Below are 18896 nucleotides of genomic sequence, written 5' to 3' on the forward strand. Positions count from 1 at the left end.
TAAACCTATTAGTTGTTCCTTTGTATATTAAAAACTATTTTACAGAAGACTTTATTTCCCCACACATGGAAATAAACCTAATATTGCCTGTTGTTAAAGCATCAGTCACTTCATGCTTGCTTTAAAATCACGTTGGTCTCCTAGTACATTATACATCTCTCAGCCAAATGGGGTTTCACCAATAATATCAGAAATCAAACAAATTAACAATCGATTGTAATGTAGTCTTCTCTTTTCAACACTAAAATAGTGCAGCTTGAATGAAATGGACTCATAAATAATCTGTTATGTGAATCCAAACAAAAGTAATATAAATATTCCAAGCCAAGACTCAAGTTTTAAATGTGTTTTGCATTACTTTTTGCATTGGAGATTAATAGACTTTTCCCAGGTGTTTGTTCTTTAACATACGGTTTTCATTTATACTTGCTTTGTCACGAAGTTGCTGTTTATTTTTTACACCCTTAGTTGCTGCATCCAGCAATGCCTCAGTCACCAGCAACTGAGTAAAGTGTAATACAAAATGTTGAGAGGACGAGGGGGAACCCGGCGAGAGTGAGGTGATAGATTTTTTTTAATCAGCTTTTGGATACTGTACACATCCGTATTTTGACATCTTGTGATTAAACTTTAGCATATAAAATGTTTATATCCGTTAAAAACTGGTGCATACGCTTGTCAACATCTGGGGAACTACCATTGCTTTAGTTTCGCATTCCTGTAAATCTACTTCGCTTTCCGGAACTGAAATACCTTCTTCCCGAGTTTCCAGTCGGATGCCTCTGAGTGTAGTACTACATGTGCGCAGCCGCAGCTTTTTCTTTTGCGTTGTGCTGCTGGGACAGTTGCAGGGAAGCGAGTGCCGGTGGAGTGTTTACAATAAGGTGTACTTCTGGAAACATTAAGTTCGGTCATAAATTTGACTTGAAAGAGGTATTATCTTAACCCAAAGAGGAAAATTATGGCTACCGATTCCTGGGCCTTGGCTGTAGACGAACAAGAAGCTGCTGCAGAATCGGTAAGGTGGCAACTGGGTGTTTCTACTGTAAAAAAAGACTGGGCCTGGAAGGGATACAGGGGGAAAGGCTTTAGATATTTGGACACACAAAAGCGCTGTTGCCGGTGTCGTTATATGTATAGGAAAACATATTCTGACGTTTGTGGATAGTTGCAGATCTCTCCTTATCAGAGATGAGACTTTTTATGCCAAGCGACCCGGTCCAATCTCGACAGTCTTTTTAAAAGCGTAGCTCCACTCTCATTTTCCAAAGTTGCGTCTCATTGAAAACAAGCTTGAACTTTAGCTACATCTTACGTTGTGTTTTAGTGGATCACTGATACTTTCAGGAAAGTTCCCAGTTGCACTTTATTATCTCATTTATTCTCAGATTTCAGATTTTATGCAAATGCTGTATTGTGAAAGCTATCATTCCTATGTGCGGTTCTTGTGATGGATGTGCAGTGAACAACAGGAAACGAAACGTTCGTTCTGTATTAGAAACAAATTATGCAGCTTCGAAATTCCTACGAGCACAGTCAGGTAATCCATTAGCCTGGCCGACTGTGTCTGAACCGTGCTTTTTGAGCAAGACGTACAATTCATTTAAATAGTTTTAAGACAGAGCAAAATAACAAAATAACATTAGCTGTCCGATTTTTTCCACTTTCCCAATTGTAACCCTAAAAAGAACTTAAGTATATCAAAGTGTATGAAAATTGAAGGGTGAGACATTTTGGGTTTCCTGAGTTAATTAGGTTAGGCGTGCGGTCCTGTACAATATACAGCTTGTCAGAAGGCTATGAGTTTATCCATTGCGTTTTGTGCTTTTCTTCTTCTGTCATAAACATGTCATCTCTGTTTGAAAGCTGCTCTCTGTGATATTGCCTGGCCCTGAGTGTTTGTGTTCTTTTTTTGGTTCTAATTACAGCTGGGTACCTTGCAAATCAAAGAGAAGGATGACAAACCCAAAACTGAGAAGCCCAGTGTTGAGGCAAATGGTAAGTGTTTTGAGACGGCAGAACAATACTTTTTCCTTCAAGTAATTGAAGTCTGTGCTGTGAAATATCTTTTAAATGGGACGGGAATTGAGCTGATTGTTTCAATATAAAATCTTTGTTTTGAAAAATCTGCTTTTATACGTTTTTCTCTTTTTTTATCAATACAGGCACTACAAAGCCAGAAGACAATGAATCAGACAAACCAGAAGATGAGGACAAAGGTGGGTCTCTACAGGAAACTTAACTTTAGACTGCATATTTTGTTTAAACTTTCCAGTCAGTGGCAGCTCGTTCAAATCTGCAGATTAAAAATCTGATGCATTACTTTAATAACCTATTATTCAAAATAGTTACAGTAACAAAAAAAGTATTTTGTAGTTAAGGGCTGCATCAACATTGATGTTTGTTTACCCCATCTCATACTAATAATGCTTTTATAACAGGGATTGAACTATGTGGTAAGGGTCATTAATACACTACTTAACCATCCATTTTCTAATCACTTCATCCAGTTCAGAGTCACAAGGGAGCTGGAGTCTGTCATGCAAGCAACAGGCGCAAGAGAGGGTACATCCTGGACAGGGCACACCCAGACACACTCACACACACTCACAGGGCCAGTTTTCCCAGGAGTCAGTTAACCTGCCAGTGTCTTGGGACTGTTGGAGGAAACTGGAGCCCCCAGAGGAAGCCCACACGAACACGGGGAGAACATACGAACTCCACACAGACAGCACCCCAGGTGAAGGAATTGAGCCCAGGGCAGCAATGCTGACCACTGCACCACCGTGCCACTCTACACTACTTAGAGTACGCTTTTATTTTATTGCATCTTTAAAAGCATTGCAACTCATTTTAGCAAAGTGACGTGCCGCGATCCACGGTATAGGTACATTGCAGCTTGTAACGTTTGTTTCAGTTTCGCAGAACATTGACTTAGCTGCAATGCTGCAGACACTCCCTTGGAGCCTGTGACTGCCAGGGGCAGCTGCAGGGGCTAGTTTTTTCCTCAGTTTTTCATAACTTGCAAAAGCACTTGAACTTCTAGTTCTGCTTCATTGTGGCTTAGGAAGTAGAAAGAAAGTAGTGTTTAGGGCCAGATTAAATCTGACGACGAGCATACTAGATTCAGAGCTATCCTGATGTTTATCATTTTATATAGTTTGGAAACTATATAAAATGGTATAGGGTGTACTATTACTAGTACTATTTGGCCAGCAGCCATATCACCCTGCAGCGCATAACTGTCAGCCCACTGAAGCTAAGCAGGTGTGAGCCATCATGCATGGGTCATCACAAGCATCTCACAAGCATCAAGTTTGATGCAAGCACCTGAGACTGCTTTCGTTAAGTAGACAAAAAGCGTTAACTGGTTTATTTTTGGAAAATAAAATCCTGAAACTGATATGGGTTTCTTTGGAATTATATTTAATATGTTAGGTTGTCTTAGGTTTCTCCAATTAAAACGAATACAGTTAATTAAAATACACAATGTACAATTCATCAACAAACATAAAGAACAACACATCAACCTGTTGAAAAGCATTGCAAACTGAGAATTCAGGAGATGGGAGGCATCTTGAATTATAATTTTAGCCATCCAAAACATGAGCGAGTTTTTGTAGAATTGTGACAGCTTTGAGAAGTGGTGCACTTTAGTCAAGTGCTTTTTAGCTGGGCTTGTCTGTAAGAGAGGCACTATGTTGAGAGTCTCTTCACAGCTCGGTAGGAGTAATAATCAATGTTAATTTTAAATGCTTTCACGTATGAGGTTCTGAGTAACCCTGTTTCATTTTTGCAACCATTTACTGGAGTGACATTATCAGCAAGATTCAGACATATGTGCAGTTAGTACAACAAAACATTGTAGTTAGTTTTGTAGCATTGGTGCTGTGGAATTTAATTTTTTATCTGCAGTCACTTGTAAATAAGTTAGATTCTACAACTAAACAGGCAGGAGAATTCAGATTGCATACTGTCTAAACGTAAGTAATTATATGGTTTGTATATATTTAAATATTTTGTCCTCTAATATTAGAGAAGTGAAGATATTCTCTCCTTGTTCGTACCAGGTGTGTTAGTTTCATCCCATCTCCCAAACGAAAATGCTGGGGACACATGCTGATCTGTCCCTTTCTCCATGACCCTGTTACAGACTGCTGTCCTGCTCAGTCTAAGCAGTCACAGGCTCCCAGTCTTGCCTTGAGTGCCTATGCCTATAGACTCTTTGTTGCCGCAACTTACATCAGGATAAGAGGATTACTGACGATGGACAAGTGGATGTATTTAAGTCTAGTGCACATCGTTCTTGCTTTGATTGCATTCTACTTTTCTTTCATTTTTTAGATATCTGCTTCTTTTGCCCCTCTGCCTTGGCGTGTCCTTGGTGTACTAATCTGATTTTTTCTAGTTTGGTTTGTAAGACATAAAACTTCATTCTTATTTATTCTGCACCTTTCTTACTTTCTGAAAATTTAACTTATGTAGTTGTGATAGCTTTTCAATGCTGCAATTCTCTTTTTTTTTTACCCAGTGAAGGAACACATCCAAATCATATCCAGGATGTATTGCACAATACTTTTAAAACTTCAGTCCAGAAATCCAGTCCATGTTACTCTTATGTTTGTTTTAGAAGTGTTTTCCCCTTTCTGTGGTTTAAATGTGGATTCTCAGAGGTGATTGGTTTTCATGCGTTTACCCACCTCTCCAAAGGGGCACCATGGCACACTTTGGGATGAACAGAAGTTACTGAAACTGAAGTTCAGGTTGTTCATAACTGCAGCTCACTCAGCTTTTCTTAACTTTTGTGAATAAAAGAATCACCTTAAGTGTCAAAACGCTTTGCAAGATTTTTCGTTTCCTTTTCAGTTCATGTTTGGAGTGATAGTTCTCTGGTTCCATTCTGGTTTTGAAAAAATGAAATATCCTGAATACTTCAATACACATTATCAATGGCAGACACGGAACTATGTTGGTTTACTTTGGACATTTAGATTGAACTGACCAAATAGGTTTTGAACAGTTGCAGTTTGACATTTATTTTGCCATTTTGATGCCCTCGTTATAGGATTACAGTTCTTGGACAAATGCATCTATAACTGGGGTAACTGGGAACAGCAAAATATTTTATCTTGTTTGCTATAGGTTCCTCTGAGCTCAGATGAAACTTAAAAAGCACCCTGTTTGTCTTTGAATCTAGCTGTGGTTTTTTATTTTCTGTTTCAGAGGACAGAGCCGCGCAGTCACTGCTGAATAAACTGATTCGCAGTAATCTGGTGAACACCACCAACCAAGTAGAGGTTCTTCAGAGAGATCCTAACTCCCCGCTGTATTCTGTCAAATCCTTTGAGGAGCTGAGACTGTAAGTCCATACCGGAACATAAGTGTTGTGTTTCAAACTTAATATAAACACTGCATAATTGTTGTATGTGCTTTTGTCTTGTACACGGAATGCTGGGTAAAGTAGCATAGGGCTGCATCTTTTAGTTTGTTGTGGTAGTTGTACAGGAGGGCTGCTATCCTCTATCTAAGACTTCATTGAGTGGATATAGACACAAATGTACGTAAAAGAAAAACACAGGGAAATGCAAAAGGGAAAAACTGTGCTTCAGGTATTAATTACAAATGTGGTTTTATGTTTCAGAAGTCTCTTTTCTGATTCACGGGGAATTTCGGAAGGAATCCCTGCTTTTGTCCCCCCAGCCCCATCAGCCGATCAGCCCTGAGCAAGGTGCCAGGTGTTAGCAGCAGCTATTTTCTTTCCCAGCTGTGCACACCCGAAGAAGGCTCCACAGCCGAAATGTTGTGTTCTCTTTTCAGCTTGGAATAAACCTATTTCTTGTTCCTTTGCAGCCTACGCATGCTGACGCAGCTACCCACCTGAACTACATTAACAAATGATGATCGGCTGTCAGGCACATATTGTGTTTAACAGTCTGTTATATCACAAGCGTATACAGTTACCGTATCACTTCAAGACAGCTCTTCACAATGGGCAGCTCTCACTCAATGATGATCTAAGTACCAAATTCTAAGAGAGGTTTTCACCATATTCATGTCAGCAATTCTGGCTAGCTAGGCCTTTTCTCATTTGTAACCATTCTTAAGTCTCGGTCAGAGGAGAGTTTTGAGGCCCATGGACTTGGACAAAATGGTTTTTCTAGCATCAGAGGGGGCTGTGGTTACGACACAGAAGAACTGTTCTCTTCAGCACCTGTATGTAATGTTTACCAGTCTAGAGAATTGATCAGGATTAGATTGGTTCACTCTCCCGGAGTGTAAGTAGTCTTTGGGCACTGGAGCTGGGGTAACGCTGATTTATATGAACATTGATCCGAGCGTTTTGATGACCTTTGCTATTGTATCACCAGCCTGTTTGAATGAGGGTGATGTGAAATGAACATAAGCACTTGACTCTGAATTGCTGCAAGACCTCTTTCCTTGACCGTGCTTTCTCCCCCAGAGGTTTTCCAGACAAAACTGCCCTTTTTGCAGGCGTGTCACTGATCAGCTGCCCATGTCGGAGTCAGGGCACGGGTGTGTTGAGCAGCTCTTGTCTGTCTCCCCAGGAAACCACAGTTGCTTCAGGGTGTGTACGCTATGGGTTTCAACAGACCTTCCAAAATCCAGGAGAATGCTTTACCCATGATGCTTGCAGAGCCGTGAGTAGAATTTCACTTAATGAAAACTGGAAAATGTTTTACTGAAATGTAGTCCTTGTCAAGTTGTGGAAAGGGATCCTTGTTTTCCTTCTGCATTCTCATGTACATTTTATTTGGGGAACCATGCATCGTCATTCCAAAACCATTAAGGTAATATCGGTGCCAAATCCTAAAAACATTTGCAGTGTTGAGTAATTAAGCAGTCCCCCGAGTGGATAACTGTTCTGAAAAAGATTGCTTTGTGAATTCAAGGAAAAATGCCTTTAGAATCGTCAGAATGCAAAATGCAAAGACCTCAAAATTGTAAACAAGTGTGGAGGTTATATCGCTCAATATTGTATTTTAATATAGCTAAGACCTTCAGGATACAGTTAGCAGAGGAGAGGTCTATTCTTGTTTGGTGGAGAACAGCCTTTAATAAGATTGTATACAAATCGCCAAACAAACAGTATGTTTGTCTGATTTTTTTCATTTTCGTGTGATTTGTTCTCAGGCCTCAGAACTTAATTGCGCAGTCACAGTCTGGCACAGGTAAAACAGCTGCCTTTGTGTTGGCCATGCTGAGTCATGTGGACCCTGCAAACAAGTGGCCACAGGTGAGTTGAATAAGTCATTGTTTGGATAGGCAGGGGCTCCATATTTTCTCTCTTCTGAATATATATATATAAAGAAATTTACTTAGAATTACATTTCTGTGGTGTCCTTGATACAAGTTTAGTTATTTTGTGATGTTTGGGTAAGGTTCTATGCTGATTTGAGTCAATGACAGAAAGTCGCTATACTTATGATAAAAAAAAGCCTTAATTAAGTTTAATCGTTTAACTTCAGCTGTTTGTATTTCATATATGCAAGTCAATGAGGGCAGTATCTGAAGTTTTTAAAAAAGCTTCAAGATAGAAAACTGAAATATATTAGCTTCTGATCAAGCATTTGGCTCAAGCAAAATCCTAGTAATCCTGGTAATTTGCTTTAAAAATCATTTTGATGTTGACTTTGTTGTCTTTTCCCCCACCTCTTTCAGTGTTTGTGCGTTTCTCCAACATACGAGCTGGCTTTACAGACGGGGAAGGTGATTGAGCAGATGGGGCAGTTTTATCCTGAAGTAAAACTTGCTTACGCCATCCGTGGCAATAAATGTGAGTATCCTGTCTATTGAGCATTTTAGTTCAATTCCTTTTGTTTTCACTCCTGTGTGTTGTCAGTTCAGTTTTGAACTCCTTGCTTTTTTAAAATTCTATTCCTAAAACAAACTGCACTCTCGGCGCAAACTCATCTTTCCTGTTTGTAGGTGAAAAATCTGGGTTACTTTATTAGCAGTTGACATGATTCCCCAAGCAGGTGGCACAGTGGTTAGCATTTTTGCCTCACATCACTGGAGCCCTGGATCAGTTCTGAGCCCAGGGTGCTGTCTGTGTGGAGTTTGTATGTTCTCCCTTTGATTGGTTTACTCCGGATGCTCCTGTTTCCTCCCGCAGTCCAAAGACACACTGGTAGGTTAATTGGCATCTGGGAAAATTGGCCCTGTTGTGAGTGTGGGGGCATTTGCATCTACCCTGTGATGGACTGGCGTCCTGTCCAGGGTGTACCCTGCCTTGTGCCTGTTGCTTGTCTGGATAGCAACTCTCAATTGGATGAAGTGGTTAGAAAATGGATGGATGATTCCCCAAGCAGCGTAGCTCAACTGCCAGGACACCAGACTGGCTGCGAGCTTGTCAGATTTTCACCAAGTTCTTCATTTCACTCTCCCTGTAGGTTGGCTTTGAGGCTTAAGCTTTATACCGATTCATACTATTTCTTTAACTAGGAATGCAGAAGAAAAATGCCAATCCCAAACTTAGAATAAAAGCGCCCATCTCTGAAGTAGAACACAAGTGATCTCTGTGAGTGTGTCTGTGTGTCTGCGTGCAGTGGAGAGGGGCATGAAGATCCAGGAGCAGATCGTGATCGGGACCCCGGGGACAGTGCTGGACTGGTGCGTCAAGCTCAAGTTCATCGACCCCAAGAAGATCAAAGTGTTCGTGCTGGACGAGGCCGACGTCATGATCGCAACGCAAGGCCACCAAGACCAGAGCATTCGCATTCAGAGGTGAGCTCCCCTTTGAGGAACGGAGAAAAATAGTGGCAGCTCATAATGAGGATACCGATATGAGCAATTTCGGCCAACGTTTTTGATTCTGAGGGAATCCAGGTAGATTATGAATGTACACAGAGTATCGCAGAGTCTTTTACTATGGGTCTGCAGAATTGTGTAATATTACTGCTGAATCACTACAGTAGGACCTAGTGTTTGTCTTACCCAAAGACCAGAGTACAAGAAGATTAAATACAGTGCTGAGGGTAACACAAAATATGTGAAACTTGAAGCAGGAACCCTCCTGTAGATCCTTTATCTTTAATAATAATAATGCCTTACACTTATATATTGCTTTTTGGATACTCCACTCTCAAAGCGCTCCCCTCCACCACCAGTGTGCAGCCCCACCTGGATGATGTGACAGCAGCCATAGTGCGCCAGAACGCTCCCCACACACCAGCTCTCAGTGGGGAGGAGAACAGAGTAGTGAAATCAATTCATAGATGGGGATTATAAGGAGGCCAGGATTGGCCAGGGGGAAATTTGGCCAGGATGCTGGAGTAACACCCCTACTCTTTTCAAGAAGTGACAGGATCAGGACCTCGGTTTTACTTCTCATCCGAATTACGGCACCTTTTTTACAGTACAGTGTCCCTGTCACTATACTGGGGCATTAGGACCCTCACAGACCACAGGGTGAGTGCCCCCTACTGGCCCCACTAACACCTGCAACCTTAGCAACCTTCATTTTCCCAGGAGGCCTCCCATCCCAGCTACCCATCCCAGCCAGGCTCACACCTGCAGCTGGGAGTTGCAGGGTGACATGGAGAAGATGCATTTTCCCTGGTGCAACCCTCACATGTGTGGAATGGTACTGAGGGACTGGTACAGAGTTTGCCAATAGTACCTCCACCTTTAGCTCTATAGAACCATATCGAACAGTGGCAAATGGCAGCAGACGTAAAACGAGTGCTGGTAAAGTTTATCGGGTGCTCATGGGAAAGTGCAATTTCCGTATAGGGCACATTGCACAATCAACAATCGGCAAAGAAGAAGCATTACAAACTGGTTTGATCTTCACAGTTTCAACTGTAAAATGTAATTGTTTCTCCATTTGTGCTACAGTTTGCCCATCTTGACCTCATTGTACGTACACTGGCCACAAAGACCAGTAGCACCACATGCTTTAATAATAATAATAGTAATAATAAAGCGCCTTTAAAGGTGGCTTCTCAAAGCGCTTGTCTTGAATGCTGCTTTAACACTTGCTATTGTGTGAAAATGAGAAATCAACCCAGCTATTTCAAAACAGAACGCATAGAAGTAGAAAGATTTCTAAAAAAGGCCACCTCATACATCACTCTGTGTACACTCTACAGCCGTGGAGGAAACATGGCTATAATTTTATTTCTCATCATTCTTCATCTTCATCATTCTTCGCTCTGTCACTTTCAAGTGTCGTCTCGTATTTGTCTTGAATGCTGCTGCCGCGTGTAGCAGCTGGACGAACACCAGCTGCTAATAAGCCTTGTATGAGGTCTGGGACAGAGGCGTCTCTCCAGCAGTGCTCAGCAGTGTTAGATGGCAGGCAAGAGCCTTGAGGACAGACCTGCACAAATAACAGGTGGTTTCTTGGACAGATTGATTTTGTAACTTGAGGTTGTAAAGTTAAAAAAAAAAAAGCAAGTTACTGGGAGATTTCCTTAGCTTTTAGAAAGATATGGTTTGGTACGCTGCTTCTAGAACTAATTGTTTTTCTTGCCGCTTGGCAATGCATTTTGCGATCTCCTCATGAAATTGTAGCCGTTGTCTTTGAACATAATCCTGATTTGTGTTTTGTAGTATTTTAGATTAATGAGCGTGTAAAGAGGAACAATGCAAGAAAAAGCTGCTAAATTACAAACTTGGTTTCTGCTCACTCAAGCTAAGTGATACTGTTAGAAACAAAGTTTTTTTTTAAGTAGTAGGAACCTCTAGTAGAGGTGTGGAGTGAATCCTTCTTGCTCTTCACATACATTTGCTCCTGGTTGCATCTAAGATGGCGCAGTGGTGAGCGGTGCTGTCTTGCAGCACTGGGGCTCTGGGTTCAGCTCCCGAGGTGCTGTCTGCGTGGAGTTCTCCCACTGTTCGTGTAGGTTTCCCCCCACATTCCAAAGACATACTGGCAGGTTAACTGGCTTCTGGGAAAATGTGTGTGTGTGTGCGCACCTGTTGCTTTCCAATCTCCAGCTCCCCCATGAGCCTGTATTGGATGAAGCAATTAGGAAATGGATAGATGCATCTGAGATGTCTAACACCTTTTCACCGCAGTGCATGATTCTGTAACCTCTGACAGCTCTACAGTGTGTTCAGCCTTGCTCTGTTATGTACAGTGCCTGTCCAGCAAAATTGTTTTCTGTTGTGTTGCAAACTAGGGATCCCCATCCTACAGTCTTTGTGCAGTGGTAACAATGTTACCAAAGTTTAATGAGATAAGTGATGCAATTATTTCCAGCTGTCTTTGAATACTGGTGGGGAAAATAGGCGCGACCTTCTATATTATTCTAGACGGCCATTCTAAATCTGTGTTCAGAGCTGCTTCAGGACAAGAGATTTCTAGCAGGGTAGTTTGGCTTCACACCTGGATTTCAACCCTCGTCTTGCAGAATGTTACCGAAAGATTGCCAGATGCTGCTGTTCTCTGCCACCTTTGAGGATTCTGTGTGGAAGTTCGCACAGAGGATTGTCCCAGACCCCAACATCATCAAGCTCAAACGCGAGGAGGAGACTCTGGACACCATCAAGCAGTACTATGTCCTCTGCAACAGCAAAGAGGAGAAGTTCCACGCGCTCTGTAACATATATGGAGCCATAACCATTGCCCAGGCTATGATCTTCTGTCATGTAAGTACAGATGGAATGTGCTTTTGTAATAATCAAGAGTCTCCCAGGTTCAGAAGTAGAAATTAACCAGTGTTTTTAGGACTGAAAATGGAAACGTCTCCTTTGCACAAAAGACTGCCCAAAGTCCTACTAGAACATGAACCAGGGGACACAGATGGAAAAACGTGGGAATCAAGTCACCTCCTTACGCAAAGAGTTGTGGGAGTCTGGAACAAACTTCAGCCAAGTAAAGGAATGGCTTAATTGACTTTGTAATCATGCTGCAGTTTCGAATAGTAGCCAAACTGCTAGTTCCAAGAATGTCACTATTGTATATAACAAATTGTGGTAGAAGAGGTTATGCCGTTGGTCCTTCTTTGTAGGAAGAAGCCTTTCAGGTTCCTGTGCTGCAATCATGATTGAGGAACCATTTTTCAAAAACTGTATAGTCAAGGTGATAGACTATGTAATTGACCCTAATTAATGGGGAACTGTGCTATTTTTACATTTAGGGCTATAATGAATCTGCATTGCTGAGTGCATTTCAGACCACGGTGAAACTGATCACACAGTAATGTGTACAACCTCCAATTTACATCACAAAAGAGACTGAATAGCAATGTATGCGTAGCGCTGTGTTGCCTCATTAAGGCAGCAAAACTTCCAGTGATGCAAAAGCAGCCCTGTTAAATTGGAAACATGCTTTAGAGAATTTTGCTCGTGTGTTAATTTGAAATATTTTTAACCAGTGCTCGCTATAGACTCCCACAAGCCTTTGTTTAAAATAACCACAGTTTCTACTTGCCCTGGGGTTCATAATTCACTGAAAATCTCACTGGGTTGACTTTGCCAGTGGCCCCCGAGGAATATAAATGCTTGAGCCATGTCGACTTGTAGCCTTTTCTGCTCCAGCACTAGAGTGATTTGTTCATAGCTGCGATCGGAGCTAATTTCAGATCTACCAGCTGGGCGGTATCGAAAGGAAAGACGTTTGCAAAGTGTAAGCTGTAAGGGGGGGTTACACCGCCGGTCACGGATTTTCCCCTTCCCCGTCCTCCACAGACCAGGAAGACAGCGGGCTGGCTGGCAGGGGAGCTGTCCCGGGAAGGGCACCAGGTCGCCCTGCTGAGCGGGGAAATGATGGTGGAGCAGAGAGCCGCGGTCATCGAGCGCTTCCGGGAGGGAAAGGAGAAGGTGCTGGTCACCACCAACGTGTGCGCCAGAGGTGGTTATCGTGCACCTTCCGGACACCCGTCCAAACTGTGTCTGATGAAGACAGCGTCCCACGAGACCTGATGGACTTCCCTGCAGTTTGTTTTAGCTTATCTTTCATTAACGTATACACTGATAAGTTAAGACTGCAGCTTGTAGTGCTGATTCAGATTCTTTTTAATTTAGATTTTCATTTTTCCCTCTTACTGCATGAGTGGGGGTGATATAAAGAGATCTGAAATGGTTAAATGCTCAGCACAAATATGTTCGATTTAATGATTGATAGGCAATTGATGATAAATATACTGAAAGGACAAACAAAACTGTACACGTTAGTATTAAACTTATACTTGAACCCCAGATGATTTTTGGAAAATTCCCAACTTGACAGTCCTCTGCTGCACGGGTGCCTTAATCAAATTGGCAGTGAGTTCCAAGGATCCTTTGAGAAATGACTGATCAAGTGTTTGGGATCTGTTAACTAAGAAGCAAAAGATTTAAGATGAAGATCTTTGGTGTCGCTCTAAAGTTCTGTGCGCGTGTTTGATTTGCAGGGATTGATGTAGAGCAGGTATCCGTGGTGATCAATTTCGACCTGCCCGTGGATAAAGACGGGAATCCTGACAACGAGACGTACTTGCACAGAATTGGTCGCACGGGGCGTTTCGGGAAGAGGGGATTGGCCATCAACATGATCGACAGCAAGTTCAGCATGAATATCCTCAATCGAATCCAAGAGCACTTCAGTAAGTTAACTTTTACTTACAGGTCTGGGGGGGTGGGTGGGGTTACAGGAGTCATTTTCTCTTTGAATCTGGCATGCTGCAGGTGGCCTTTTCGGTACTTTCAGGGGCGAGCTGTGAGGTGTATCGGTATTTTCTGGAGGATAAAGCAACACCCATCAGCAGCACTGTGAAGTACTCCTGACTGATGAATCCAGTGAAGACATTCACTTGGAGAGAAAGATGGACCCTATAGCCAAGAAGCTGCAGGTTTAGACCTGGGCTGTCTCTTTAGCCCCCAAGCAGTGGGCTTCTCCAAGTGATGGTGACCCTGTTAACTGGGTTTTGTCAGTGCTTTTGTATTTTATGGTGATCGCTGTCAGCCCTCCAAGCAGTGCCTAAATCTGAAGCATCAAGCTTCCAGCTGAAAAAGGAGGGGATAGTGCATACTCCTAAACCTGAGGAGAGAGAACTAATATGGCACAATCCAGGCAAGTGAGATGTTAATCAAGGTCCTGTTTATTCAGCATGGTCTTGTGGCTGTCAGACTCAAAAGTACAGTTTGTTTTTAAGACTTATCAGTTTTCTTTGTCCTTCAAAATGCTTTTTGCATGTTGTCTGCATTTTTGGGAGCAAAGTTTTTCCTTTTACATACAAGAGAAATACTAAGGTGTTTTTTTAAATCCAATAGGAACCTGGAGATTAGTCTTAAATCTTGTTTTAAGGTGGTGGAACAGAAAGCACACTCCTAACCCTCATTCAGGCTGGTTGAGTTTCAGTTGAGCCAGGTGTTCCGAACCCATTTTTGTATTTAGTTTTGACGTTCGGATCAACACCTGTGTTTTCCTGAAAGTGATATTTTTAATGCCCTACTGTGGAGGTCGGGCTTGGTTAAAAAAAAAATTGTCTAAGAGACAGAACCTGCAATTCAGTTCTCCCATTATAATAGGAATTGTAACTGAAACCTTTTTTCCCCCCAACAGACAAAAAAATAGAAAAACTGGACACAGATGACCTTGATGAAATTGAGAAAATTGCCAACTGAGGAGGCTGAAGCAGAAAATCTCTTCCAGCCTATTTCGTCGAGTGCTTTGTACTTCTGCACATGTTGGACTGGGGTTCAAATTGTCATGTTGTGTAGCCAGCAAAGGAAACAACTTCAGCATAAAAGAATCTTATACCTCATGTCAAATTTTTGCAATTGGATGGTATAATGCTCTAGGGAAATATTTTATTTTTTGTAACAGAATAACTAGATGGTGAAAGAAGGGGTTTACAAGAGATTGTAATTAGGTCTTAGCCTTAAAAGCAAAATATTTTAACTTCAGGTCAGTAGCTCTAAATGTCAACTAGATTCAATATGAGGTGACAGAATTGGTCAAGGTTTGGTTCTGGCTGGGTCTTTTGTTTTTAACAGTTTGACCACAGATAGAGGTAAAGCACTGAAATAAAAGATGATCTGTTGCAACGCGTGGTCCGATTTTAAGCAAAAAAAACATCCTGTGGCAGATGAATGACTAACACTTTGGTTTCTGAGAAGTATCTGTTGAGTCTAATTTAGAGGAATTTGCATGAGCCAAAATACCTTTGCTGCTCTTGTTTTGCTTGCCTTTGCTCCAGAATAGTAGTTAGGACCTTTTGTCATTTGCTCAGTAGACCCTGGATAGGGGGAAGGAAGGAAAATAGCTTTAGAAAAGCAAAAGAATTGAAATTTCAGTTGCTCAAACATTTTTTCAGTGTCCCGAAAGGCTACATTTCAAGTCCTTCACCTGTGGAAGACTTACACCTCCGACACTGCTGTTATTGGGTGATGTGTCTCAACTGTAGCTTCCCAGCATCATGAAAGGAAATGGCTCAAAAGTGTGTCAGCAGTTTCTCTTAAAGTTTGGAGAAGTCTGGTCCAAATAAGAATCTTGCCAGAACTGAAACTTATGTTTTGGGTAAGGATGGGGGAAAAATCTGGAAGTTTACTGAAAGGTGGTTAAAAATGTTTTGGATTCTTTGGTTACCCATCCGGTTATTACAAAAACAAATTTCATGTAACTGACATTGGCAGTTTGTCAGATACTTTACGGTCCACATTGCAATAGATATCTATGATTTGAGTTTAGATCACTGGGGTGTTTCTCTGAGACTGATGAGCTGCAGTTGATTTTAGTGTTGAAGAAGGAAGATGTTTTGCCAAATATAACTCTAGTTAATGACTTGTACCAGTTAACATTCCTTTAACAGTATATCTTTTTTGTTTCCTAATCTGCGATATCTCTTCTGTACTCAAGTATGGGTACACTCAATTCAGACTTTACAATGCCATGCAATGGCTTTATAGTTTGCTGTAAATCGGAAGAGCAGAAGTATGCTTTTTAAGGATCACTTGGAAAAAGTCCTGTTTTAAAATCATGTTCCTGTTTAAACTCAGTATTGGAACTGCTTCAGATGAACATGTTTTTTGGACAGAAAATGAGGGATGTGTTTTTTTTTCTTTGCAACATTGGCTAGCAAGTTCTGTACAAAGACAGGAATTCAGACACTTTTACCGCGTAAAAATTTAGGCATATGTAAAGTGTACCTAAAATTTTAGGAACGACTGCACCCAGTTACTCTAATTTATAAAAAGCTTAACTGAAGACAAAAAATGAATTTTTAATTGGTGTTTGGTTTTTTTGTACAATGGGGTGTATGCATTTTTATTTGGACTGCAATTGGATACTTATCTGCAGATGTTATGAGAGTGCTTGAGTGACATTAGTTGTTCTAAATGCCCCTGCATTTATCATTTGCATTTAGAGAGTCTGCAAATGACAGCAGTACAAAATGTATGTTACACTGCTGTGTGTAATGGTTTTGTGGTTATTTCTAAGTAACATTTATTGTAATAAAGAATACCTGCTTACCGCCAGTTTATTTGGTGTTCTTTTTCGAATAATAATAAATTGTTTTCATGTAATACTTCTCACCCCTTAGAATCTAAAGCAGTTTAGATTTTGTTGTGGGATCCTATTTCATCTGTCATTAATGTGCAGAACTGGGTGATGCATAGCAGCCATTATGCATCAGCAGTGGTGGAAAAGGACCTAAACTAATTCACCAGTTAAATAAAAGTGGAATGTAGCCAGAACAACATTGCTGCTCCTGTAAACAGTGCCATGGGACCTCTAATCCATCCATCCATCCTTTTTCCAATTGCTTCATCCAGTCCATTGTCAAGGGGGGGCCGGAGCTTATCCCAGCATGCAATGGGCGCAAGGCAGGGTACACCCTGGGTGGGACACCAGTCCACTGCAGGGAACACACAGACACCTGGTGTGACCACTCACACCAGGCCCAATTTTCCAAGCCCGTTAACAAATGAAAGAGATGTTCTTTTCCTATGAACTCTGTAACTGAAAGTGGAACTGATCTTGCAACAGTAAAGGAATACAAAAACATTTGACGGTTTTATTTAAAGCATTGCAATCTTTTGTACTCGGAGCTGAGGAGGTGCCTTGTCCTTGCAGAAGAAAAACAAGTTTAACAAAATGATCAGGCCTGGTGGTAATATTACCGATGCATCCTTGAACTCAAAAACATGTCTAATGGAGCGACATATGATTAATCCTGAACTTAAAATCGTCCATGACCCCTCTCACCCACTCTAATAGAATGTCCTCTCCTGCCTTCTGAGAGGAGGTACCAAATCCCCTGCATGAAGGCTAAGAGAGCATTTACTTCATTTATACCTAAAAGCATTGAATTGTTGAACAAAGAAAAGATTGTTTGCAGGTAGGGATCTTATTATTATTGATGTTGTTTTAGACACTTTACCAGCTAATCATCGGTTTTTAATCTTTTAGTACTGGACTAAGTTCTGATTGTGCGATGTTATTAAATGTTGTTTTGTATTGTGGTAATGTACTGCTGTTGTAGTGTATTATTGTTGTATATGTTAGATTATATGTTTATGAGCTTCTGATGTGAAAGACTAATTCCTTTAGGGGCAATAAAGGTTAATTCAACCTACTAGTATGTTTTTGGAGGAAGGAGACCGGGGCACCAGGCTGAAAATGCATGCGAACACACAGATGGCACCCCAATTGATCCCAGGGCCCTATATAAGCTTAAATGATCAAGTTTAACGTTTCAGCCAAAGGCGAGATGGGACGTTGAGTTGGACATTCTGGTCAAGAGGGAAGAATGCCACCTTTTTTCAACTTTGCATGATTCTTCTTTTGCCTCAGCTATGATTAATAAGCAAATGTCCACCAAAACGTATTCTGAAACGCTTTGAGTTGAAGCTAGTTCCCTTTCGTTACAATTCTTCACTTCCCTTGTTAGCAAAAGGTATTTTCTGTAGAAGGGCAGCTCTGTGGCGCAGTGGTTAGCATTGCAGCCTCGCAGCACTGGGGCCCTGGGTTCAGGTCTGGACCTGGGGTGCTGTCTGTGTGGAGTTTGTATGTTACCCCCGTGTTCTCTTGCGTTTCCTCAGGGTGCTCTGGTTTCCTCCCAAAGAAGTGCTGGTAGGTTAATTGGCTTCTGGGAAAATTGGCCCTGGTGTGAGTGTGGGGGCATTTGCATCTACCCTGTGATGGACTGGCGTCCTGTCCAGGATGTACCCTGCCTTGCACCTGGATAGCAACCCTGAATTGGATGAAGTGGTTAGACAATGGATGGATGATTCTCCAAGCAGTGTAGCACAACTGCCAGGACACCAGACTGGCTGCGAGCCTGTTTTTCTGGCTATGTATCTGTGTGTGCCGGGTGATGGACTGGCATCCCTTCCAGGGTGTATCCTGCTTTGTGCCCATTGCCGGAATAGGCTCCGGCTCCGCCACTTCCCTGAATTGGAAAAAGTGTTTAGAAAATGGTTGGATGTTCCTCAGGGATAATTCATCCCGAACAACGTAGGAATGATTCCATGTTTATGAGTCTCGACGTTCTCTGGCACAGTAGATTTAGTGACCTCACAGAAGGCATAGCAAATTCCACTTAGGTCATGTTGCTTGAGCCGAAAGGAGAATGGTCCTGTCCTCATTAACTCCATTTTCCACACAAAAAAAAATGTATCCCATGTTTTATGTATTACTATTTTATTTTCTTGTACAATCGGCTTTAAAAAAAAATCGAAATTGTGTTTTAAACATTCAGATGGTTTGGAAGAGGGAAAGTGGTATGGATAATTAGGTAGGCAACACGTCAAGTAAGATTTAGACAGGGAAATGTACAGTGGTGTGAAAAAGTGTTTGCCCCCTTCCTGATTTCTTATCTTTTTGAATGTTTGTCACACTGAAATGTTTCAGATCATCAAACAAATTGAAATTTTAGACAAAGATAATACAAGTAAACACAAAATGCAGTTTTTAAATGAAGGTTTTTATTATTAAGGGAAAA

At 41.5% G+C, this 18896-nt stretch overlaps 1 protein-coding gene across 1 annotated transcript; it reads left to right on the top strand.

Annotated features, from left to right (window-relative positions):
* Positions 1-807: 807 nt before the first annotated feature.
* On the top strand, positions 808-16428 carry ddx19a (DEAD-box helicase 19a). Its single transcript, XM_088616775.1, has 12 exons — positions 808-1018; positions 1929-1998; positions 2166-2219; positions 5224-5359; positions 6567-6659; positions 7153-7255; positions 7681-7795; positions 8568-8745; positions 11379-11616; positions 12658-12820; positions 13362-13553; positions 14513-16428. Exons 1-12 carry the CDS (start codon positions 962-964, stop codon positions 14572-14574), a joined length of 1461 nt encoding a protein of 486 aa, XP_088472901.1. The 5' UTR covers positions 808-961; the 3' UTR covers positions 14575-16428.
* Positions 16429-18896: the final 2468 nt, after the last annotated feature.

This window comes from Lepisosteus platostomus, chromosome 23 (assembly GCF_059453375.1).
Source record: "Lepisosteus platostomus isolate fLepPlt1 chromosome 23, fLepPlt1.hap1, whole genome shotgun sequence".
Classification (NCBI taxonomy): Eukaryota; Metazoa; Chordata; class Actinopteri; order Semionotiformes; family Lepisosteidae; genus Lepisosteus; species Lepisosteus platostomus.

Bases quoted from the DNA above. Each gene is read 5' to 3' on its own strand.
- ddx19a (XM_088616775.1), top strand. From the start codon at position 962: ATGGCTACCGATTCCTGGGCCTTGGCTGTAGACGAACAAGAAGCTGCT. The intron at 2,220-5,223 runs GTGGGTCTCTAC...TTTCTGTTTCAG, and splicing joins ACCAGAAGATGAGGACAAAG to AGGACAGAGCCGCGCAGTCA. The intron at 5,360-6,566 runs GTAAGTCCATAC...CTGTCTCCCCAG, and splicing joins TCCTTTGAGGAGCTGAGACT to GAAACCACAGTTGCTTCAGG.